The 20,888-nt window shown below is 36.9% G+C and overlaps 1 protein-coding gene across 1 annotated transcript in view; it reads left to right on the forward strand.

The window, feature by feature from the left end:
* Positions 1–20,888, forward strand: part of rftn1b (raftlin, lipid raft linker 1b) — a gene marked incomplete at its 3' end in the record, with an annotated part of 223,971 nt that overhangs the window by 171,801 nt on the left and 31,282 nt on the right. Inside the window, exon 8 of the mRNA XM_079838147.1 lies at positions 18,615–18,718. Within this exon, the coding sequence (XP_079694273.1) occupies positions 18,615–18,718 (104 nt within the window). The remainder of the gene's footprint in view (positions 1–18,614; positions 18,719–20,888) is intronic.

The raw sequence follows: 20,888 nt of genomic DNA on the forward strand, positions 1-20,888 counted from the left end.
CACTCACACTCACACTCACACTCACACTCACACTCACACACACACACACACACACACACACACACACACACACTCACACACACACACACACACACACACACACACACACACACACTCTTCAGGAACAGCTCGATCCGGAGCTGCTGTGTTTCCAGTTGAGTCACAATGTAAACATTTAAGTGCCACAGACACAGTCGTACTGACGGAAACACATTCACTTTCTATAGTCGCGGACACAATTAGATAAAAAAAAAAAATCAACGTATTGATTATAATATCGTAATCTGTAGCCTATAGTGGGCAAACACAGCTGCATCTGTACAGCTGTAAACACAACTACAGCTGTAATCTCGTGAGAAATGCGACACCTGGCAAAGGTTAATGTTGATTGAATGGCTAGTGACATCAACTGGACATTTCTTCACCTTTGTTTCCTTGTATGTAGGCTTGCTACGATAGTCGGTGTTGCCGGTGTTACCGGTGTCCAGACTCAACACCGGTTACATCACTTGCCCACCGTGGCACCGCCCACCGTCTTTTTGATTTTTTTATAGTAATAAAATAATTTAGTTCAGTTAGAGAACAGACAATACAAATAAAAACTGAACGTGTCTGCTTAATAAAGCAGGATCCGCCCGTGAGTCTCGGCAGGAGTCATTCATCAGATTTAAGAGTGAGGAGCTGACTGAGATGATCACGGAAGATTTGGTTTCAAAGCGAAACGTAAAAGCGCCTATTTAAGGGAGTTTGTCATTTGTTTTGTTGTTGTGTTTTTCATTAAAAATAATAGGCTAATGAACCCACAATTCAAGCAACCCGCAGCCGAATTGGCGCTAATTCAAAATTGAAAGTAAAATGTGCACGGCCGCACAGAGCGCGCATTGTTTACTTTGGCCTGGCTCCGCAGTGCGAGCCTCCGCACATTTATTTTTTGCGGCGCGCACCCTCGCGCTCGTGCGGGCGCGTCGAGTATAAACAAGGGGACGAACTGTTATTCATTCATGGCGTGCATCTCAATCATAGACCGATCAATGCTTGATCAGTGCCCTGACTACTGAACTAGGGAACTGATTGAGACGCGCCCATGGCCTCACAGAGCGCGCATTTACAGACGAGCTGTCATTCACGGTGTGCGCGCACTGGCGCGTTTTCAGTTCAGAGCGGTCGTGTGCATGTTACTTTAGATTTAAAAGCCTCCGCCGGTGATTGTCACACATCAAATAACCAGTGGGGAAATTTCCTCACCGTCACATCCCTACTTGTATGTGATTGGTTTAAGCCTTTTCTGTCGCTGCGAGTGTTAAAAAAAATCGGCATCGAAACGAAAAAAATAAACATCGTTTTTTCGCCACAGCACATTCGCGTTCGGTGTGAAAGCACTCATTACACAAACAGCTGATCAAAAAATAAAACCATCGCGCGAATTATTCGCGCGTCAAAATCGCGTCCAGTGTGAAAGGGCCTTTACGCCGAGTACCAATTCAGATGAAATCAATCAGTTCCAAATGTGAGTATCTGAGAACGCATCTGCTGATATAGTCCAGGGGTTTTCAAACTGGGGTCCTCCAGAAGGTTCTAAGGGGTCCACAGAACATTTCAGGGAATAAAAAGACACAGCAAAAATGGTTAAAGTCTACTGAACATTATAACCGAATTTAAGAATTGTATATCGTCGCTGTCCGATGAAAACCACGCATGTCCATTTTGCCGATTTTGAGATTTTTCGACGGATTGAATGTCCAGGTTCATTTCCGTATACAGTATGCTTCACATATCTAAATGGCCAATGAAAAGTTCATGTCATCTGATTTTCACGTATATCCATTTGGTGTCAAAGCTGTCAATCACGCCGCGTATTTCCCGCCCTGTGGAAGCATCTCGCCGGTCTCGTGAAGTTTCATCGAAGCTCAGCACTGGATAGCCGAAAGTACGACATTGAAGCTCTCCACAGTTTAGTTCTAGTTCTTCACAGATTAGTTTGCTTGCTAGTATGTAAATAAACTCGGTCTCATTGATAAGATTCAAACTTTTTTTTTCTTAGTCAAACTGATCAAATTATATGCTACTGTAATGACTGTCACTAGAACATGCCTCACTCATACTGCGATCACCAGAGGCTGAGAATGTCCAGCACTTATTCCTCTGTCAATATGAAACGCCACTTGGCCATTCTAATAAATGATCGGAAGAACGCGTATCGACCACCGTTACTGTAAAATATGCACGCATGTCCATTTAAACTCAATTTTGGTCAAATGTGGATTATATCATTACACTGGCAAGAATATGGTTACATGTAAAGATGCTGTACTAAGTATGACAGCGCTACGTTCAACTGCTTTTGAAATACTTCCTGAAAAGTAACCGTTTTGGACATACGTGAGTTTCATCGGGCAGCAAGTGTGTGTGTGTGTGTGTGTGTGTGTGTGCTCATCCGGGAGAAGTGCCCATATAAGGAATTCCACCCTTTATGATGTCATACAGGGCCATACTCGATACAAAAACTTTCCGAAACTGGTTTGAATCCTGAAGGAGTGTATTCGGCACAGAAATACTCCATCATACTCACTCGTTTTTTGACATTTTGTCCATGTTTATCATGAGAATCAACTCTTTAACAGTGTCAATTAGTCAGAATGCATGAACTAGCATTAAATTATACACCCCCTTTAACTTTAATCACTTCAACCCGGATCTGTTTTCTTGAAAGCTGTTCTGCTACTGCTCGGATTGGATTTATTCAACTATAAAGGATGCAACAACAACAACAAAAAATCACTGGACCATGATGAGAGAGATTTAACAAGCTAACCAAGTTAAGTTAACGTAAAGTTTGAGGCGTAACCCAATTAGAGCTGGAATAAGATTACCATGGCGCGGTCGCATTAGGATGCTAATAACGTTAGCATGAGAAAAACACTCTCAGCAATGTCTCAAACTGTGCTCAACAAGTCAAAGTCAGAGAAACATCAAAGTTGAGTCTTCAATGAAACGCCCGAGCGATATGATTTCCTCGGGCATTGTATATGTGGTTAGAGGTAAAGTTTGAAGGTCAGCACAGTCACTGGAGCAGTGTGATATCTAGACTGGAGATAGGCCATTAAAACACGTCCTTTGGCAATGTAACCTTTACGGCTCCTGTGGAGGTGAGAAAAACATGCCGTCTCAAAAGAGTTTCCTGTGTCTGAGCTATGCGACGCTTCAAATCTTTCATTAGCAGTGGGATGAGTCTATTTAAGTAGTTTTGGTAAGTTTATGACGTGCGAGACGAGTGATTTTAATGCAGTTGCTGTCAGACGGTGAGAATATATATAGCAAGCACAGGCAGGCGAACATGACAGATTCAGCGCTCCGCAGACCCCGGGTGGAAAAGTGTGATATAGGTGTAAAATAAGACTATTTTTAGTTGTGGAGAAGGGAAGTCTGTGAGCTGAAATCTGCTGCTTTTGACTGAAAAGGTTAAATACAGAAATAGATGTCTCAGATCTTCTGAAGCACACTTTGATGTTTTTCATGCGTTGGAGGAAGTTTGGGGCCGGTAAGATGGTTCGGAAAAGTCTCGTCTTTTAAAAATACAGTAAAACAGTAGGGCTGTTTTTATTATTATTTTTTTTGTGCCTTAATTGTCTAATTTATTGCCTTTTTAGTTTGTATTATGTGCACCTGTGTATACAAAAAACATCTGTTAAAATAAAATTCTTTCTTTCTTTCTTTCTTTTCTTTCTTTTTCTTTTTATTTCGAACAACAACAAAAATATATATATATAATAAAAACAAAGTAAAACATACAACATTTGTGTTACCAAATAGACGCAATATCAAAATAAAATTTCATGTGTTCGAAAAGGAGCGGGATGAAGCAAAAGCTTGTTATTTTCCCACCCCTTATATAACCATACAAAATTTCATCAAAATTGTATTCTCACCACATACATCATATACTTATTGCACAACAACCATTGCACCAATACATTAAATAAAAAAATAAGAAAAAATATCTTATACTCAATCTTTTAACCCACCCTCATTATTCTTGTTCCACCTCATAACCTTTTATTAACTTGATTTTATACAGCTTTTTAAACTGTTTAAAGTTTGTACAGTATTTTAACACCTGTTCCAACTTATTCCACAACCTCACCCCACATATAGTGATGCACATACTTTTCAGAGTAGTTCTTATATTGAGCTTTTTAAAGTTTAATTCATCTCTCAAATTATACCCACCCTGCCTCTCCATAAACATTTTTTGTATATTCTCTGGAAGTAAATTATTTTACTTGTGCCGTCTTAAATTTAACCAAATCCAAAAACTTTAATATATATGATTTCAAGAATAATGAATTTGTGTGTTCAAGATATCCAACATTATTTATAATTCTGATTGCTCTCTTTTGTAATGTGCATAACGAAATTTACAACAAAAAAAACAGTAGGGATGTGTATCGCCAACAATGTCACGATACGATACGATACGCATCACGATATGGATCAATTTGGAATTAAATTTCTTTTGAGCAGAGTTTAGTAACAGTAATATCTGTTAATTGAATAAGCAGTGTTAGAACAGTTGTGATAACTGAAAAACTATTTTGTTTTTGTCATTAAAAAAACAATGAGTTAAATGAAATAAATACATTTTCACAAAAAACAAAACATTGGAAAGGCTGGGTTCAATATTGATTATTTTGAATATATATCAGGTACAATACATGGCAAATTTTGGAATGTAAAACAAATCTAAAACAAATCTCTTAAACTATGGGAGTCAGTTGTACTATAATATTAAAGGTAAAAATTAACTGATTTGTACAAACACTTAAATTACATTGTTTTTTATAATAATAAAGTTATAATATTAACTTTACAAATTACATAATCATTTACATATTTTTTTAAATATAAACATTTAAATGGTGGCTGTCATAAAAACTTGCCAGATTAATTCAAACATGCCATAAATAGCCTACTGAAGAACATTAAAAATTACAATGAATATGGAATATGGTGCATATATTTAGCAAAATGCGCCTCTCTGGAGTCAATTTTTCTGGCTGACTAATGAGCTTATGGACACTGGATATGTATTTTTCTGAGGTAGCCTAAATGTGACATTACATGACATTGTTTACAAGCTGTTTTACTGACGCCTTTCCGCGTTTGAAACACTGATTGAGTGATTCCATGTGACATGATACGGATTTCTGTAAGTTGTCCTCTATCTTTTAACACACGTTCAGATGTTCATTCATGTTTATTTCACGCTGTAACGATATTAAGTATTAAGGCGGAAGAAAAGATCCGTTCACGTGCGCAGCTTCTCTTGAGCTGAGCTGCACCAAAGCCATCTCACGACACAGTGGCAAAACAGTATTTAAGAATAATTTGAAATCTGAGACTTTGTTTTATATCAATAGCAACAAAGCACAAAGAGTATTGCTATTTAATGGATGTGAGGCGCTGCAATATTCCATTCATTCATTAAAGCTACACTGTGTGATATTTTCCCCCATCTAGCGGTGAAAAGGTATATGACTAGGGGTGCTCCGATTGATCGGCAACCGATCTCGATCGGTCGATGGATGATTGATCGGCGGTCTCCAAAAAGGCCGATCTCATGAACCGATCGCATGCTGACGACACATAAACCCGCACCTGCGTGAGAGCGAGGGCACGATATGCAGCGACACCGTCTCATTCTCTTTCCAGCGCGGGTAAAATAATTATAATGCTGAAGGTGAGGTACAATTCGTATTTCTATATTAAATAACTTACGCAGTCATTTGAAAACGTTCTGTGGGACGTAAATTCACAAACAGCGCGCGTGAATCACCGCGTGCGCGCGCTCTCTCTCTCCCTTTCAAAATGCTCAAATGGCTTCACATCAGCGGATCGCATCTGCACTAAAATCAGCTGCACAGTTGACACAGGATTTGCACAATCGAGGCAGTGTCGCATCGTCACTAAAGTTTATCATTTGCATTTATTTTTAAGTCTTGCCAGGGTTCAAACCGCTCAGCACTCGCGCGCACGGTCTGGAGACACACACACACACACACACACAGGCCATCTCACAAAAAGCTTGCGAGTACAAATTGCGCTGAAATGGTGAAATGTACTAAATGACCGTCTTGACGAGTGTGCACGTAAACCCCGTCGTGACTCGCGAGTGAACGTTTGTGCAACTGTAACCGTATCCGTGTTCGCTCTTAAAGTGACAGCTGTCGAATAAACTGCTGCTGTCTCTGAGTTTCTCTTTGTCTTGTGTTGTTTGATGAACCTTTATGACACTCACTGATCTTGAATGACTAACTTTTGCAACCTTAAAGGATTAATCTAATTTAATTTATTCAGGGAAGACCAATATTAATTTACATTTGATTTCTTATTAAATGTCTTTAGTATTTCTTACCTCAATACTAATGTTAGACCTACCTGAAATTTTTTTTTAAAAACAAAAATGCACCTCATGATCAAATATTTAGGTGAGATAATTATATACAATTATTATGTACATTTATTTGGGAAAGATGGCCTACAGTAGCCTTAACTTATCTCATTTTCTAAAATAAACACTTGGTGGTTCTTCAAGATCTTGATTTAATTTCTACAAATGGTGCAAACTCTGCAAGATTATATATAAAAGATTGCCATTCTGTGATCGGCAGTGATCGGCAATCGGCAGATCATGATCTTGGTGATCGGTAATCGGCCCCAAAAATGCTGATCGGAGCATCTCTATATATGACCATCCAGTGAATTTTAGTTTCTGTTCCTCTCAATTCCGATTTCGTTTTAACTCCTACGGTGGCCGATTTAGTCCAAAATTAACATGGCTTCCAGTTTGACCTCGTCCACATTCGACACGGTGCCATCGAGTGTTAAAACGCCAAAGGCCAAGCTTGAATTTACGGGAATGTCCCTCTTTGGCTAATGTACTTTCAAGATGGAGGATCAACATGGCGACCCGCATTCAAACCCTCACCCGTATGTGTTTTCAATGGCATGTGATAAACTTACGAGAATACTTTATTACTTGAAAGAAGTAAATATACATTAATGAGCACATATATTTTTGAAAGAACTAAGTGTCTTTAGCTAAGAATAAACTAAAAAAGTTACACAGTGTAGCTTTAACTGAAAACCTCTTCTCCATTTTGAAAGTCTTGCACTCTTAATTACATTCAAAAGCACACATTATCGCATCATCCGGAGTTCATGATGATGTATCGTATCCATATTCTGAGCACAGACCTAAAAAACAGTAATTGAGAAAATTATTATTATGTAAAGCAGCTGTTTTCTATGTGAATATATAGTAACGTGTAATTTATTCCTGTGAATTTATCATCATCATTACTCCAGTCTTCAGTGTCACATGATCCTTCAGAAATCACTCTCATATGAGGATTTGATGCTCAACAAACATTTATGATTATTATCAGTGTTGAAAGCAACTATTGCAACATTATAAAATGTCTTTACTGTCACTTTTGAACAATTTAATGCATTCTTGCTTTCATTTACCACACACACACACTAGGGATGCAACAATACAGTTAGTCCACGGTTCAATACATACCTCGGTTTTTGGTTCGGTTCGGTTCGGTTCTGATGGCTTGACACATACATTTTTTGTTATTCTATTCTTAGGCGACAGGAGGTTAAAGGTTAAAGAGAAAAAAGACTCTTTTTTTATTGCAATACTCTTTCTTTATTTTACTTTAAAGAATTGAAAAACCTTACTTAAACCTAAAACTTTACTTAAAAAAGTAAAGTGTATTTGATAATATAAAATAAATATATATAAAGATTTACACTGGCAGCTCAGAGCTGTACAGCAGCATTAAAGTATGAAATTAAATGAATGAATGTAAAAATAAAACACTACATAGATTTCACTATAAAATATACACTGATTCTTATTAAAGCTACTGTATTAGTTTTTCAGTCAAGAGCAGTGAGTGATTTTCTCTTTGTCTTTTGTTGTTGTATTAACATTAAAGGGATATTTCACTCAAAACTGAAAATTCTGTCATCGAGAAATGAATACAGGTTTGAAACAATATTAGAGAGTAAATAATGACACAATTTTACAGGTGAACTGTCCCTTTAAGGACCGCGTGTTCACTGTCTGCGCTGCTGTCAGTTTAAGACCTCTACACATCTAATATACAGACACGATTGCGACTTTACATTCACTTTAAACATATCCGACTGTGTTTATGTTAACCTTGTGTGTATTTGACAGTATTAGCGCAGTAAGACGACTATTTAGTTCAGTATTCACATGTTTGACAGGCGTTTAGTGCGCGCGCTCTGAAAAGCGCATGTTAAAACCGCGCACGCGAATGAAACCGGCAAGGCTTTAAAACACATGCAAATAATGAACTTTGGTGATTGTGAATAACTCTAGTGTTCCGTGAGTATAACTCCACCACTAACGTGTGATGTGAATGTATGTCGCGTTGTTCAGGGATGGAGGCAAATTATAGAATTTGTAAAAAAAAATAATTTATTAAATGTGAAACCGAAAAAAACGCAATTCACAAGCGCGTATTGAACCGTGAAGGCCGTACCGAACGGTTCAATATTATATTGAGAATTGTGGCATCCCTAACACACACACACATACACACACACACACACTGATGCTCGCCTCACTGTATGAGGACATAAATGCATGAACTTCATCAGCATTTTATCATTCATTTGATAAACACAGAAACTCAAAGTTCTTCAGGGCAACCCGTCAAAATAAAAGTTTGGTTTAACTTGAAGAAATTGTTACAATATATTGTACATTTGCGATATTTTGATAATTCCGATATATTGCGCAGCCCTACTCCTTGTATTTCAAAACGCATAGAATAGTGCAAAAGTACGTGAATTGGGACACGTGTACCTTCAGTCTCATAATTAAAGATGCACCAAATTTCTGCACATTCATTTCTGCACCGTTCCCAACACCAAACATGTTTCCCAAACACTCCCCGCGTCTTCTTTTGGCTGGTCAGATCTTCGATAAAGATAAACACTGCAGTATTTACACTTTCACAAAGTCTACCAACAGATTATGTATAGTTCTTACCGTCCCCTAAAGAACGAAATCAACCGACCCTGTCTAAGTTCCTAAAATACCCTCCTGCTGTTATTGTGAATGATTCCTGACCATTATTAAAGAAACGTCTTTGTAATCCTTCATTAAAAGTTGCTGGATGATGTCCTCGAACTCCTCCTCTCAAACAATCCGATCAAGTACTGATGGGTTCAATCATCCGACACGTTTGTCCTCATTAATCCTCCTTGGTCTGAAATGCACCAGCTTTCGGACTCTTTCTGCTGAGGAGTCTGGGTTCTGCTTCACTGACCTCCGTGTTGAAAGAGTCCAGCACTTCAACATCATGCAGATGTTCACACAATCTCGCAGCAACGGAAAGCCATTAAACAGACCGTATTTTCTCAATTCTCCTCCACTTTTAAGTCCGCGGAGCCGTTTACAGGGTACACTACTGGGACGTCTTCCAACAAAAACCTCTTCTCACATATCTGGATTCCCCAAAGGATGCCGCCAACGCAAATACCCAAAAAAACATTTCAACAGAAACCCGGGCCTCTCAACGCTCGACCCACAATAATCTCATCCAATCTGGGCAAAAGGGCTTCACAAATAGGAAGGGTGTTGAAACACAACCTCCACAACAGAGTCTGGCTCCATCCCAAAGACTACGTTGGCAGTTTCTGTCGGCTGAAAGGTGATTTTAAAGGGTTAGTTCACCAAAAAAAAAAAAAAAATCATATCCAATGATTTACTCTCCCTCAAGTCATCCTAGGTGTAATAATATCCTGGCTCTTCCAAGCTTTGTAATGGCTATTTCTGTTTTGAAGTCCATAAAAGTGCATCTGTCCATCATAAAAGTGCAACTATTCATCATGAAAGAGCATCTATCCATCATAAAAGAGCATCTATCCATCATAAAAGTGCATCTATCCATCATAAAAGTGCATCTATCCATCATAAAAGTGCATCTGTCCATCATAAAAGTGCATCTGTCCATCATAAGAGCATCTATCCATCATAAAAGAGCATCTATCTATCATAAAAGTGCATCTATCCATCATAAAAGTGCATCTATCCATCATAAAAGTGCATCTATCCATCATAAAAGAGCATCTATCCATCATAAAAGTGCATCTGTCCATCATAAAAGTGCATCTATCCATCATAAAAGTGCATCTATCCATCATAAAAGTGCATCTATCCATCATAAAAGTGCATCTGTCCATCATAAGAGCATCTATCCATCATAAAAGAGCATCTATCTATCATAAAAGTGCAACTATTCATCATGAAAGAGCATCTATCCATCATAAAAGTGCATCTGTCCATCATAAAAGAGCATCTGTCCATCATAAAAGAGCATCTATCCATCATAAAAGTGCATCTGTCCATCATAAAAGAGCATCTATCATCATAAAAGTGCATCTATCATCATAAAAGTGCATCTGTCCATCATAAAAGAGCATCTATCATCATAAAAGTGCATCTATCATCATAAAAGAGCATCTATCTATCATAAAAGAGCATCTATCCATCATAAAAGTGCATCTATCATCATAAAAGTGCATCTATCCATCATAAAAGTGCATCTGTCCATCATAAAAGAGCATCTATCATCATAAAAGTGCATCTATCATCATAAAAGAGCATCTATCTATCATAAAAGAGCATCTATCCATCATAAAAGTGCATCTATCATCATAAAAGTGCATCTATCCATCATAAAAGTGCATCTGTCCATCATAAAAGAGCATCTATCATCATAAAAGTGCATCTATCATCATAAAAGAGCATCTATCTATCATAAAAGAGCATCTATCCATCATAAAAGTGCATCTATCCATCATAAAAGTGCATCTGTCCATCATAAAAGAGCATCTATCCATCATAAAAGTGCATCTGTCCATCATAAAAGAGCATCTATCATCATAAAAGTGCATCTATCATCATAAAAGTGCATCTGTCCATCATAAAAGAGCATCTATCATCATAAAAGTGCATCTATCATCATAAAAGAGCATCTATCTATCATAAAAGAGCATCTATCCATCATAAAAGTGCATCTATCATCATAAAAGTGCATCTATCCATCATAAAAGTGCATCTGTCCATCATAAAAGAGCATCTATCATCATAAAAGTGCATCTATCATCATAAAAGAGCATCTATCTATCATAAAAGAGCATCTATCCATCATAAAAGTGCATCTATCATCATAAAAGAGCATCTATCCATCATAAAAGTGCATCTGTCCATCATAAAAGAGCATCTATCCATCATAAAAGTGCATCTATCATCATAAAAGAGCATCCATCCATCATAAAAGTGCATCCATCCATCATAAAAGTGCATCTATCATCATAAAAGAGCATCCATCCATCATAAAAGTGCATCTATCATCATAAAAGAGCATCCATCCATCATAAAAGAGCATCTATCCATCATAAAAGTGCATCTATCATCATAAAAGTGCATCTGTCCATCATAAAAGAGCATCTATCATCATAAAAGTGCATCTATCATCATAAAAGTGCATCTATCATCATAAAAGAGCATCTATCATCATAAAAGTGCATCTATCATCATAAAAGTGCATCTGTCCATCATAAAAGAGCATCTATCTATCATAAAAGTGCATCTATCATCATAAAAGTGCATCTGTCCATCATAAAAGAGCATCTATCATCATAAAAGTGCATCTATCATCATAAAAGTGCATCTATCATCATAAAAGAGCATCTATCATCATAAAAGTGCATCTATCATCATAAAAGTGCATCTATCCATCATAAAAGAGCATCTATCCATCATAAAAGAGCATCCATCCATCATAAAAGAGCATCTATCATCATAAAAGAGCATCCATCCATCATAAAAGAGCATCTATCCATCATAAAAGAGCATCTATCATCATAAAAGTGCATCTATCATCATAAAAGAGCATCTATCCATCATAAAAGTGCATCTATCATCATAAAAGAGCATCTATCATCATAAAAGAGCATCTATCCATCATAAAAGAGCATCTATCCATCATAAAAGAGCATCCATCCATCATAAAAGTGCATCTATCATCATAAAAGAGCATCCATCCATCATAAAAGAGCATCTATCCATCATAAAAGTGCATCTATCATCATAAAAGTGCATCTATCATCATAAAAGTGCATCTATCATCATAAAAGTGCATCTATCATCATAAAAGAGCATCCATCCATCATAAAAGAGCATCCATCCATCATAAAAGAGCATCTATCATCATAAAAGTGCATCTATCATCATAAAAGAGCATCCATCCATCATAAAAGTGCATCTGTCCATCATAAAAGAGCATCTATCATCATAAAAGTGCATCTATCATCATAAAAGTGCATCTATCCATCATAAAAGAGCATCTATTCATCATAAAAGAGCATCCATCCATCATAAAAGAGCATCTATCCATCATAAAAGAGCATCTATTCATCATAAAAGAGCATCCATCCATCATAAAAGAGCATCTATCATCATAAAAGAGCATCTATCCATCATAAAAGAGCATCTATCCATCATAAAAGTGCATCTATCCATCATAAAAGAGCATCTATTCATCATAAAAGAGCATCCATCCATCATAAAAGAGCATCTATCATCATAAAAGAGCATCTATCCATCATAAAAGAGCATCTATCATCATAAAAGTGCATCTATCATCATAAAAGAGCATCTATCCATCATAAAAGTGCATCTATCATCATAAAAGAGCATCTATCATCATAAAAGAGCATCTATCCATCATAAAAGAGCATCTATCCATCATAAAAGAGCATCTATCATCATAAAAGAGCATCTATCATCATAAAAGAGCATCTATCCATCATAAAAGAGCATCTATCCATCATAAAAGTGCATCTATCCATCATAAAAGAGCATCTATCCATCATAAAAGTGCATCTATCATCATAAAAGAGCATCTATCCATCATAAAAGTGCATCTATCATCATAAAAGAGCATCTATCCATCATAAAAGTGCATCTATCATCATAAAAGAGCATCTATCCATCATAAAAGTGCATCTATCATCATAAAAGTGCATCTATCCATCATAAAAGTGCATCTATCCATCATAAAAGAGCATCCATCCATCATAAAAGTGCATCTATCATCATAAAAGAGCATCCATCCATCATAAAAGTGCATCTATCATCATAAAAGAGCATCTATCATCATAAAAGTGCATCTATCATCATAAAAGAGCATCTATCCATCATAAAAGTGCATCTATCATCATAAAAGTGCATCTATCATCATAAAAGAGCATCTATCCATCATAAAAGTGCATCTATCATCATAAAAGTGCATCTGTCCATCATAAAAGAGCATCTATCCATCATAAAAGAGCATCTATCATCATAAAAGTGCATCTATCATCATAAAAGTGCATCTATCATCATAAAAGAGCATCCATCCATCATAAAAGTGCATCTATCATCATAAAAGTGCATCTGTCCATCATAAAAGAGCATCTATCTATCATAAAAGTGCATCTATCATCATAAAAGAGCATCTATTCATCATAAAAGAGCATCCATCCATCATAAAAGAGCATCTATCATCATAAAAGAGCATCCATCCATCATAAAAGAGCATCTATCCATCATAAAAGAGCATCTATCCATCATAAAAGAGCATCCATCCATCATAAAAGTGCATCTATCCATCATAAAAGAGCATCTATCATCATAAAAGAGCATCCATCCATCATAAAAGAGCATCCATCCATCATAAAAGAGCATCTATCCATCATAAAAGAGCATCTATCATCATAAAAGAGCATCCATCCATCATAAAAGAGCATCTATCATCATAAAAGAGCATCCATCCATCATAAAAGAGCATCTATCCATCATAAAAGAGCATCTATCCATCATAAAAGAGCATCTATCATCATAAAAGAGCATCCATCCATCATAAAAGAGCATCTATCATCATAAAAGAGCATCCATCCATCATAAAAGAGCATCTATCCATCATAAAAGAGCATCTATCCATCATAAAAGAGCATCTATCCATCATAAAAGTGCATCTATCATCATAAAAGAGCATCCATCCATCATAAAAGTGCATCTATCATCATAAAAGTGCATCTATCCATCATAAAAGAGCATCTATTCATCATGAAAGTGCATCTATCCATCATGAAAGTGCATCCATCCATCATAAGAGCATCCATCCATCATAAAAGAGCATCTATCCATCATAAAAGTGCATCTATCATCATAAAAGTGCATCTGTCCATCATAAAAGAGCATCTATCTATCATAAAAGTGCATCTATCCATCATAAAAGAGCATCTATTCATCATAAAAGTGCATCTATCCATCATAAAAGAGCATCTATTCATCATAAAAGTGCATCTATCATCATAAAAGAGCATCTATCCGTCATAAAAGTGCATCTATCCATCATAAAAGTGCATCTATCCGTCATAAAAGTGCATCTATCCATCATAAAACTGCATCTATCTATCATAAAAGAGCATCTATCTATCATAAAAGTGCATCTGTCCATCATAAAAGTGCATCTATCTATCATAAAAGTGCAACTATTCATCATGAAAGAGCATCTATCTATCATAAAAGTGCATCTATCCATCATAAAACTGCATCTATCTATCATAAAAGAGCATCTATCTATCATAAAAGTGCATCTATCCATCATAAAACTGCATCTATCTATCATAAAAGAGCATCTATCTATCATAAAAGTGCATCTATCCATCACAGAAACAGTCATTCACTGCCATTACAAAGCTGGGAAGAGACAGTATTATTAACATGACTCTGATTGTGTTTGTCTGAAAGAAGAAAGTCATACAGGATGGCTTGAGGGCGAGTAAATCATGGGCTAATTTTCATTTTCGGGTGAACTATCCCTTTAATTCAGCATCATGTGTACTCTGTACACTGAGGGCAATCCCACAATGCATTGTGAGTTGGCTTTTTAAATGTTAATTTCCTGACCAACAGTTAAAAGCTTCAGTGTTTAGCCTCTCCGAAGTCATCATGTTGTTTTCCATTCTGAACTTTCCGGACTGACTCACGTATAATCGCAGTGTATTCATGCAAGGCTGTGGCAGAACCTGTGGCTGATTATTGTAAGTGGAGCATTGTCACGTAGCGCTGTCTTGTGTTATCGTTATGAGTGTGTGTGTGTGTGTGTGTGTGCGCATGGCTGACACGCGACAGGGTGTCTTTTTGAGGACAGGTGCCGTTAAACCGCACTGGCTTCCTGTGCGCTCCTGTTCCCTCTGAAACCGCAGTACAGCCCATAACTGCTCAAAACAACATTGTTTGATTAACACTTCTCTCTCAATTACACATAAATGCATTCATACTCTCATTGCAATACAATCTTTATTGCAAATTAGCAGATCAGAAATCAGACCGGATGTCCAAATCAAGCCAACTCCTGGTCTCTTATCTTATAGGCTTATCTATTAAAATGACATTTCTTCATTGTCCCCATTACAAATTAAATGGTAACTTGTTTCCAGTTTAAATCCACATCCTCAGTATATGATACATTACTGACTCCCGACTAACATGTGAGAGCAGTTGCTGATATTACATGTTAATTTGACAGTAATGCACTGAGCTTGAACTGATATGCAGATACAAAAAAAATATTTGAATAGGGAAAATGTTGTTTGCCACAATGTTAGTTTTCATGCACCTTTAAACGTTTAGTTTTACAAATCATCACATTAAAATAACATTAAAATTGGATATTATTTAGAGCTTTGAAGTGCTGGAGAAAGTGTGAAGCTCTTGAAAAGTGCTTGAATTTCACTCTCAAAAGGTTGTACAACCCCTGAGATAATAATGTACTATTTCTACCACAATACCATGGTTACAGTTAGCGTTACTACATTAAATCCATGGTGAATGTTGGTGATTTGTGGATTTTTTTAAAGCAAAAACATTGTGCCTTCTATTGCACAATGTTTCTCCTGAACTCCACGTCAGCGGTGATATCTGTGGTTTATAACAGAGAAATCTGCGCCGAATTTGTAGTACCTTGTAACGAATACCTGGATTTTAGTGCCAGTACCCAACGACACATGGCCGAATTCAGTGTGTGTGTGTGTGTGTGTGTGAGTGCATGCGTGAGTGTGTGTGTGTGTGTGTGTGTGTGAGGTCATGAAGTGACTCTCAGAGCGGCACAGGAATAAGTTCATGCGTTCATGTCCTCATGGGATGGAAACACGACCGTCACGCGCGATTCAGACTGAGTGAGAGTGTGTGTGTGTGTGTGTGTGTGTGTGTGTGTGTGTGTGTGTGTGTGTGTGTGTGTGTGTGTGTGTGTGTGTGTGTGTGTGTGTGTGCGCTCTGTAGAACCGACGTAATTCGGCTGGTGCCCTTAAAAGTACAGAGTTCGGTACCCAACCCTACGCAATGAGAGGAAAAAAGGTCTCAAAATGCAACCATTTGGGCGCAATCTAGAGCCCTGTATCTACATCTACATAAATTATCATTTAAATTATCCAACTTTTATCCATAAACATCCTTTAGTATGAAATTTTCAAAGATTGACAAGCAGTTTTTTTAAAAGCAGTGTGTTTGTTCGTCAATCTTGTTCGTAAATATGCTAATTATTCACAGCATGCTGCTCTGAAAAAATCTGAGCAAATGCCCACGCAAATAACAAGTACATATTACGACATATAATCGGCCACAATATCGGTATCGGCCGATATATGTTCATTTCTGACGTTATCGGCCCGATATATTAAAGCAGATAAACAGTGGATTATTTCCTTCAGATGTGCACGGTTCACCATGATGGGTTTGAATTGCTTGAAATATGATTGAAATCACTTCAAAAAATGAAATTACGGTTAAAGTCTGTGACCATTATAATTGGGTAATCCACTATAGGCTAATATGCTTTAGTTTTTATTTTCATTTTTAGTTCAGTGAATTAAAAAACAACATTATTAATACATGCCTACATTACATTCACTGTATTTGTTTATAGCCTTCTATATCAACATTGTTTTTTTTAGGACATCATTGGGCAGGATGTGAAAAAATTATTAAAATAAATAGATTTTTTTTTTTTTTATCCAAATAGAAAAACGTAGAAAATACAGCCCTATTAAGTATCCTGATATGCAGAGTGTTATGCAGAAACCCCATTTAAAAGGCATATTAAAATGTTCACTGTATAATGAATATTTGTTGTGATTATTTAGTACCCTGTTAAAACAAGTTACATTACAGTACATAATTACCATAAAAAATGTAACAAAAATATAATAATCTGAAAAAAAGGTTAACAGTGATCAGAGAGCTTACAAATCAGTGAAGCATTGGAATCGGGATCAGTATCGGCCGATCACCATGACAAGAAATCGGCAGCAAAAATCCTGATCGGAGCATCCCTAGTAACAACATAAAACGTCTTCATAAAGACTTAAATATGTACATTTGGAATCCGAGGCATGTCTCAAATAAAATCTGCTACTTAAAGGGTTAGTTCACCCAAAAATGAAAATTCTGTCATTAATGACTGACCCTCATGTGGTTGGACACCCGTCAGACCTCCGTTCATCTTCAGACACAAATGAAGATATTTTAGTGTAAATCTGATGCTCTGAAAGGCCTCCATTGGCTCAATGGCACTTTACACTCTCAAGACCCTTAAAAGACACTAAAGACGTCGTTACAAAGTCCATCTCACTACAGTGGTTCTACAATAACTTTATGAATCGGCGAGAATAGTTTTTGTGCGCAAAAAAACCCTAAATAACGACTTATATAGTGATGACGATTTCAAAACATGGCCTCATGAAGCTTCGAAGCGTTATGAATCAGTGAGTCGATTCATGATTCGGATCGCGTGTCAAACCACCAAACTGCTGAAATTTGGCGATTCAAACTGCTGAATCGACTCACTGATTCATAACGCTTCAAACCGCTGAATCGACTCACTGATTCATAACGCTTCAAATTGCTGAATCGACTCACTGATTCATAACGCTTCGAACCGCTGAATCGACTCACTGATTCATAACGCTTCGAACCGCTGAATCGACTCACTGATTCATAACGCTTCAAACTGCTGAATCGACTCACTGATTCATAACGCTTCAAACTGCTGAATCGACTCACTGATTCATAACGCTTCGAAGCTTCATGATGCCGTGTTTTGAAATCGTCATCACTATATAAGTCGTTATTTAGGGGTTTTTTTGCGCACAAAAACTATTGTCGCTGATTTATAAAGTTATTGTAGAACCACTGTAGTGAGATGGACTTTGTAACGGCGTCTTTAGTGTCTTTTAAGGGTCTTGAGAGTGTAAAGTGCCATTGAGCCAATGGAGGCCTTTCAGAGCATCAGATTTACACTAAAATATCTTCATTTGTGTCTGAAGATGAACGGAGGTCTGACGGGTGTCCAACGACATGAGGGTGAGGAATTAATGACAGAATTTTCCTTTTTGGGTGAACTAACCCTTTAAGTGTGAATTCGTAGCATTTTTACTCAACCTTGTTTTTGTCTTTTCAGGGTTTACAGGTGAAGACGGACTATATTCCCTTGCTGCAGTCGCTGGCTTCATTCGGATGGAGACTCACTTGTGTTCTGCCTACACCCATCATCAAGACTAACAGGTAGAGACTCCTTCCAGATCAAATCATTGCCTTAAAGTGCATTATTATTTAACGTCTAGGTTCGTTAGCAACATTACAGATGCTGAGAAGCACACTTTGGCATGGATACTATTTTCAACATACTAGGATTTGGAACATGCTAATCCTAATCTCACTACTATATAGTACATGAGATTAGGATCGTTGTGTATGCAAATTAGAGCGCATACGATTAATCGAAATCGTGATTTGGCTTATGTGCGATTATGAAAGCGCTGCGATTTTAATGAAATAAATAAATGCCCATTGTGTCAGTGATCAGGAGTAAACGCTGCTCCGTCTGAAAGCACTGCGAGTTTGAGTCGATTATAATGTGCGTTTGAAAAAGCAACACATGTCAAACATCTTCATAAACTAATATGTTGTCCAACAAAATGCGTTTAATAACCCGTTTTAACTCACTTCATATCAGTCGAGTGTTTGTGAGCTGATGTGGCGTCTCTTTACAGAATGAGGCCGACAATCCGCACTGCTTTATTATTATGAAAATAGCAGAGAAGGCTTGAAGAAATCTAATACACCATATCTTGATGCAGTCGTGTTTATTGTCGTCATATTTAATCAAAGCGTTTCTTTCGATCTTCTTTTTATTCAGCTCTGCTAACTTACACAGCGCTAGCTTCACAGTTCACACACACATTAGGGATTTCCTGACAGCTATTACTTCTCTGAGGAGTTTCTGCTCGAGGGCGCCCTCTGGCTCCCAGTATGAATGAAACTTTTTGGTGACAAATAATATTTCTCTCTAAATAAATTTAAATGACAATCCATATTTTTCTTCAATGTACAGGAGTTTTAATCCCCACAGTGGATGCAAAAGAGGCTCATATTTCATTTTAAAGACATAGACTTTAAGGGCGTTTTCACACCTGAAAGTCCGCACCAAGGTCCGAACCGAAGTTCATGTTTTGATACATTTTATACATTGGGTTAGTTTTGGTTTGGTTTTACATTGCAATTATGCGAGCGCACTAAAGAACTGCACATGACACACTTGTGTCCACTCGTCATCATCATGTGGGCGGCATCTGGACACTGATTGGTCTGTAAACGGACGTGCATCTGACGTCAAGAATTAATGAACGGACGTATATCGTTATTGAACAGTCGCATTGCTGGACTATTTTTTATTCGTTACGTTTAAAAGTGGACATTTCAAGCTTTATATACACATATTTCTCATGTTTGTGAGGCAGTCGCTGCTGAGTTTGGGTTTATTTTGAGACGCGCTCCAGTTCATGTGTAAAGCATGTGATCGCTCCCGCCATTATTGTCTGCTATAGACTATTTGCTTCTTATTGATTAAATCCAGGCAATTATCTGATTAAACGTTGATTAACATTAAGATACAATTTATACAAAACGAAATGCACATTAAAGAAAGGCTTTCTAAGCAAAATCATTCAAAATTTCTTTCAATATCATTTCTGACCTTCTGTCTTCTGACATATTGCGCATCTTTTCACTTTTCATAATCAATGTAGCCAAGATGAAGTTTAAAAATAACATTATAATATTTAAACATAAACAGGAACATCCTGTAAATGCTCTGAAAGTACGAACAATACAGAAAATGCTTTCACACTAGAAACGAACCGAACCTTTGTTCAGTTTGATCCGGACTGAGACGACCACTTTTCGTCGGACCAAATTTCGTCTGTTTGAAAAGTCAGAAAATCCGGACCAAACAAGGTGTGTGTGAAAACGCCTTAAGAAATTGATATCACAGATAAAAAGCACAGATTTTTATAATAATATAATTTTTTTACAATAAATCCTTAGACCTTTCTAATGATTTTTAGTCATAGGCTGTCTGTTTTTTAGTAAAAAGTTTTCTGTAAACTATAAATATTATTATTATATTGTTATATTTATTCTTAAATACTCTTTTTGACTCCAGACTGAAGCTATATATATATATATATATATATTAGGGATGCCACAATTCTCAATATAATATTGAACCGTTCGGTACGGCATTCTTGGTTCAATACGTGCTTGTGTATTGCGGTTTTTCGGTTTTGCATTGAATTAATTATTTTTCTATATGCATATGTTTTACATATGCACTGTTTTAACATGCGCTTCTCCGAGCGCGCGCACTGAACGCCTGTCAAACACGCGATTACTG

The sequence above is a fragment of the Gobio gobio genome (assembly GCF_949357685.1).
Source record: "Gobio gobio genome assembly, chromosome: 15".
Taxonomy (NCBI): domain Eukaryota; kingdom Metazoa; phylum Chordata; class Actinopteri; order Cypriniformes; family Gobionidae; genus Gobio; species Gobio gobio.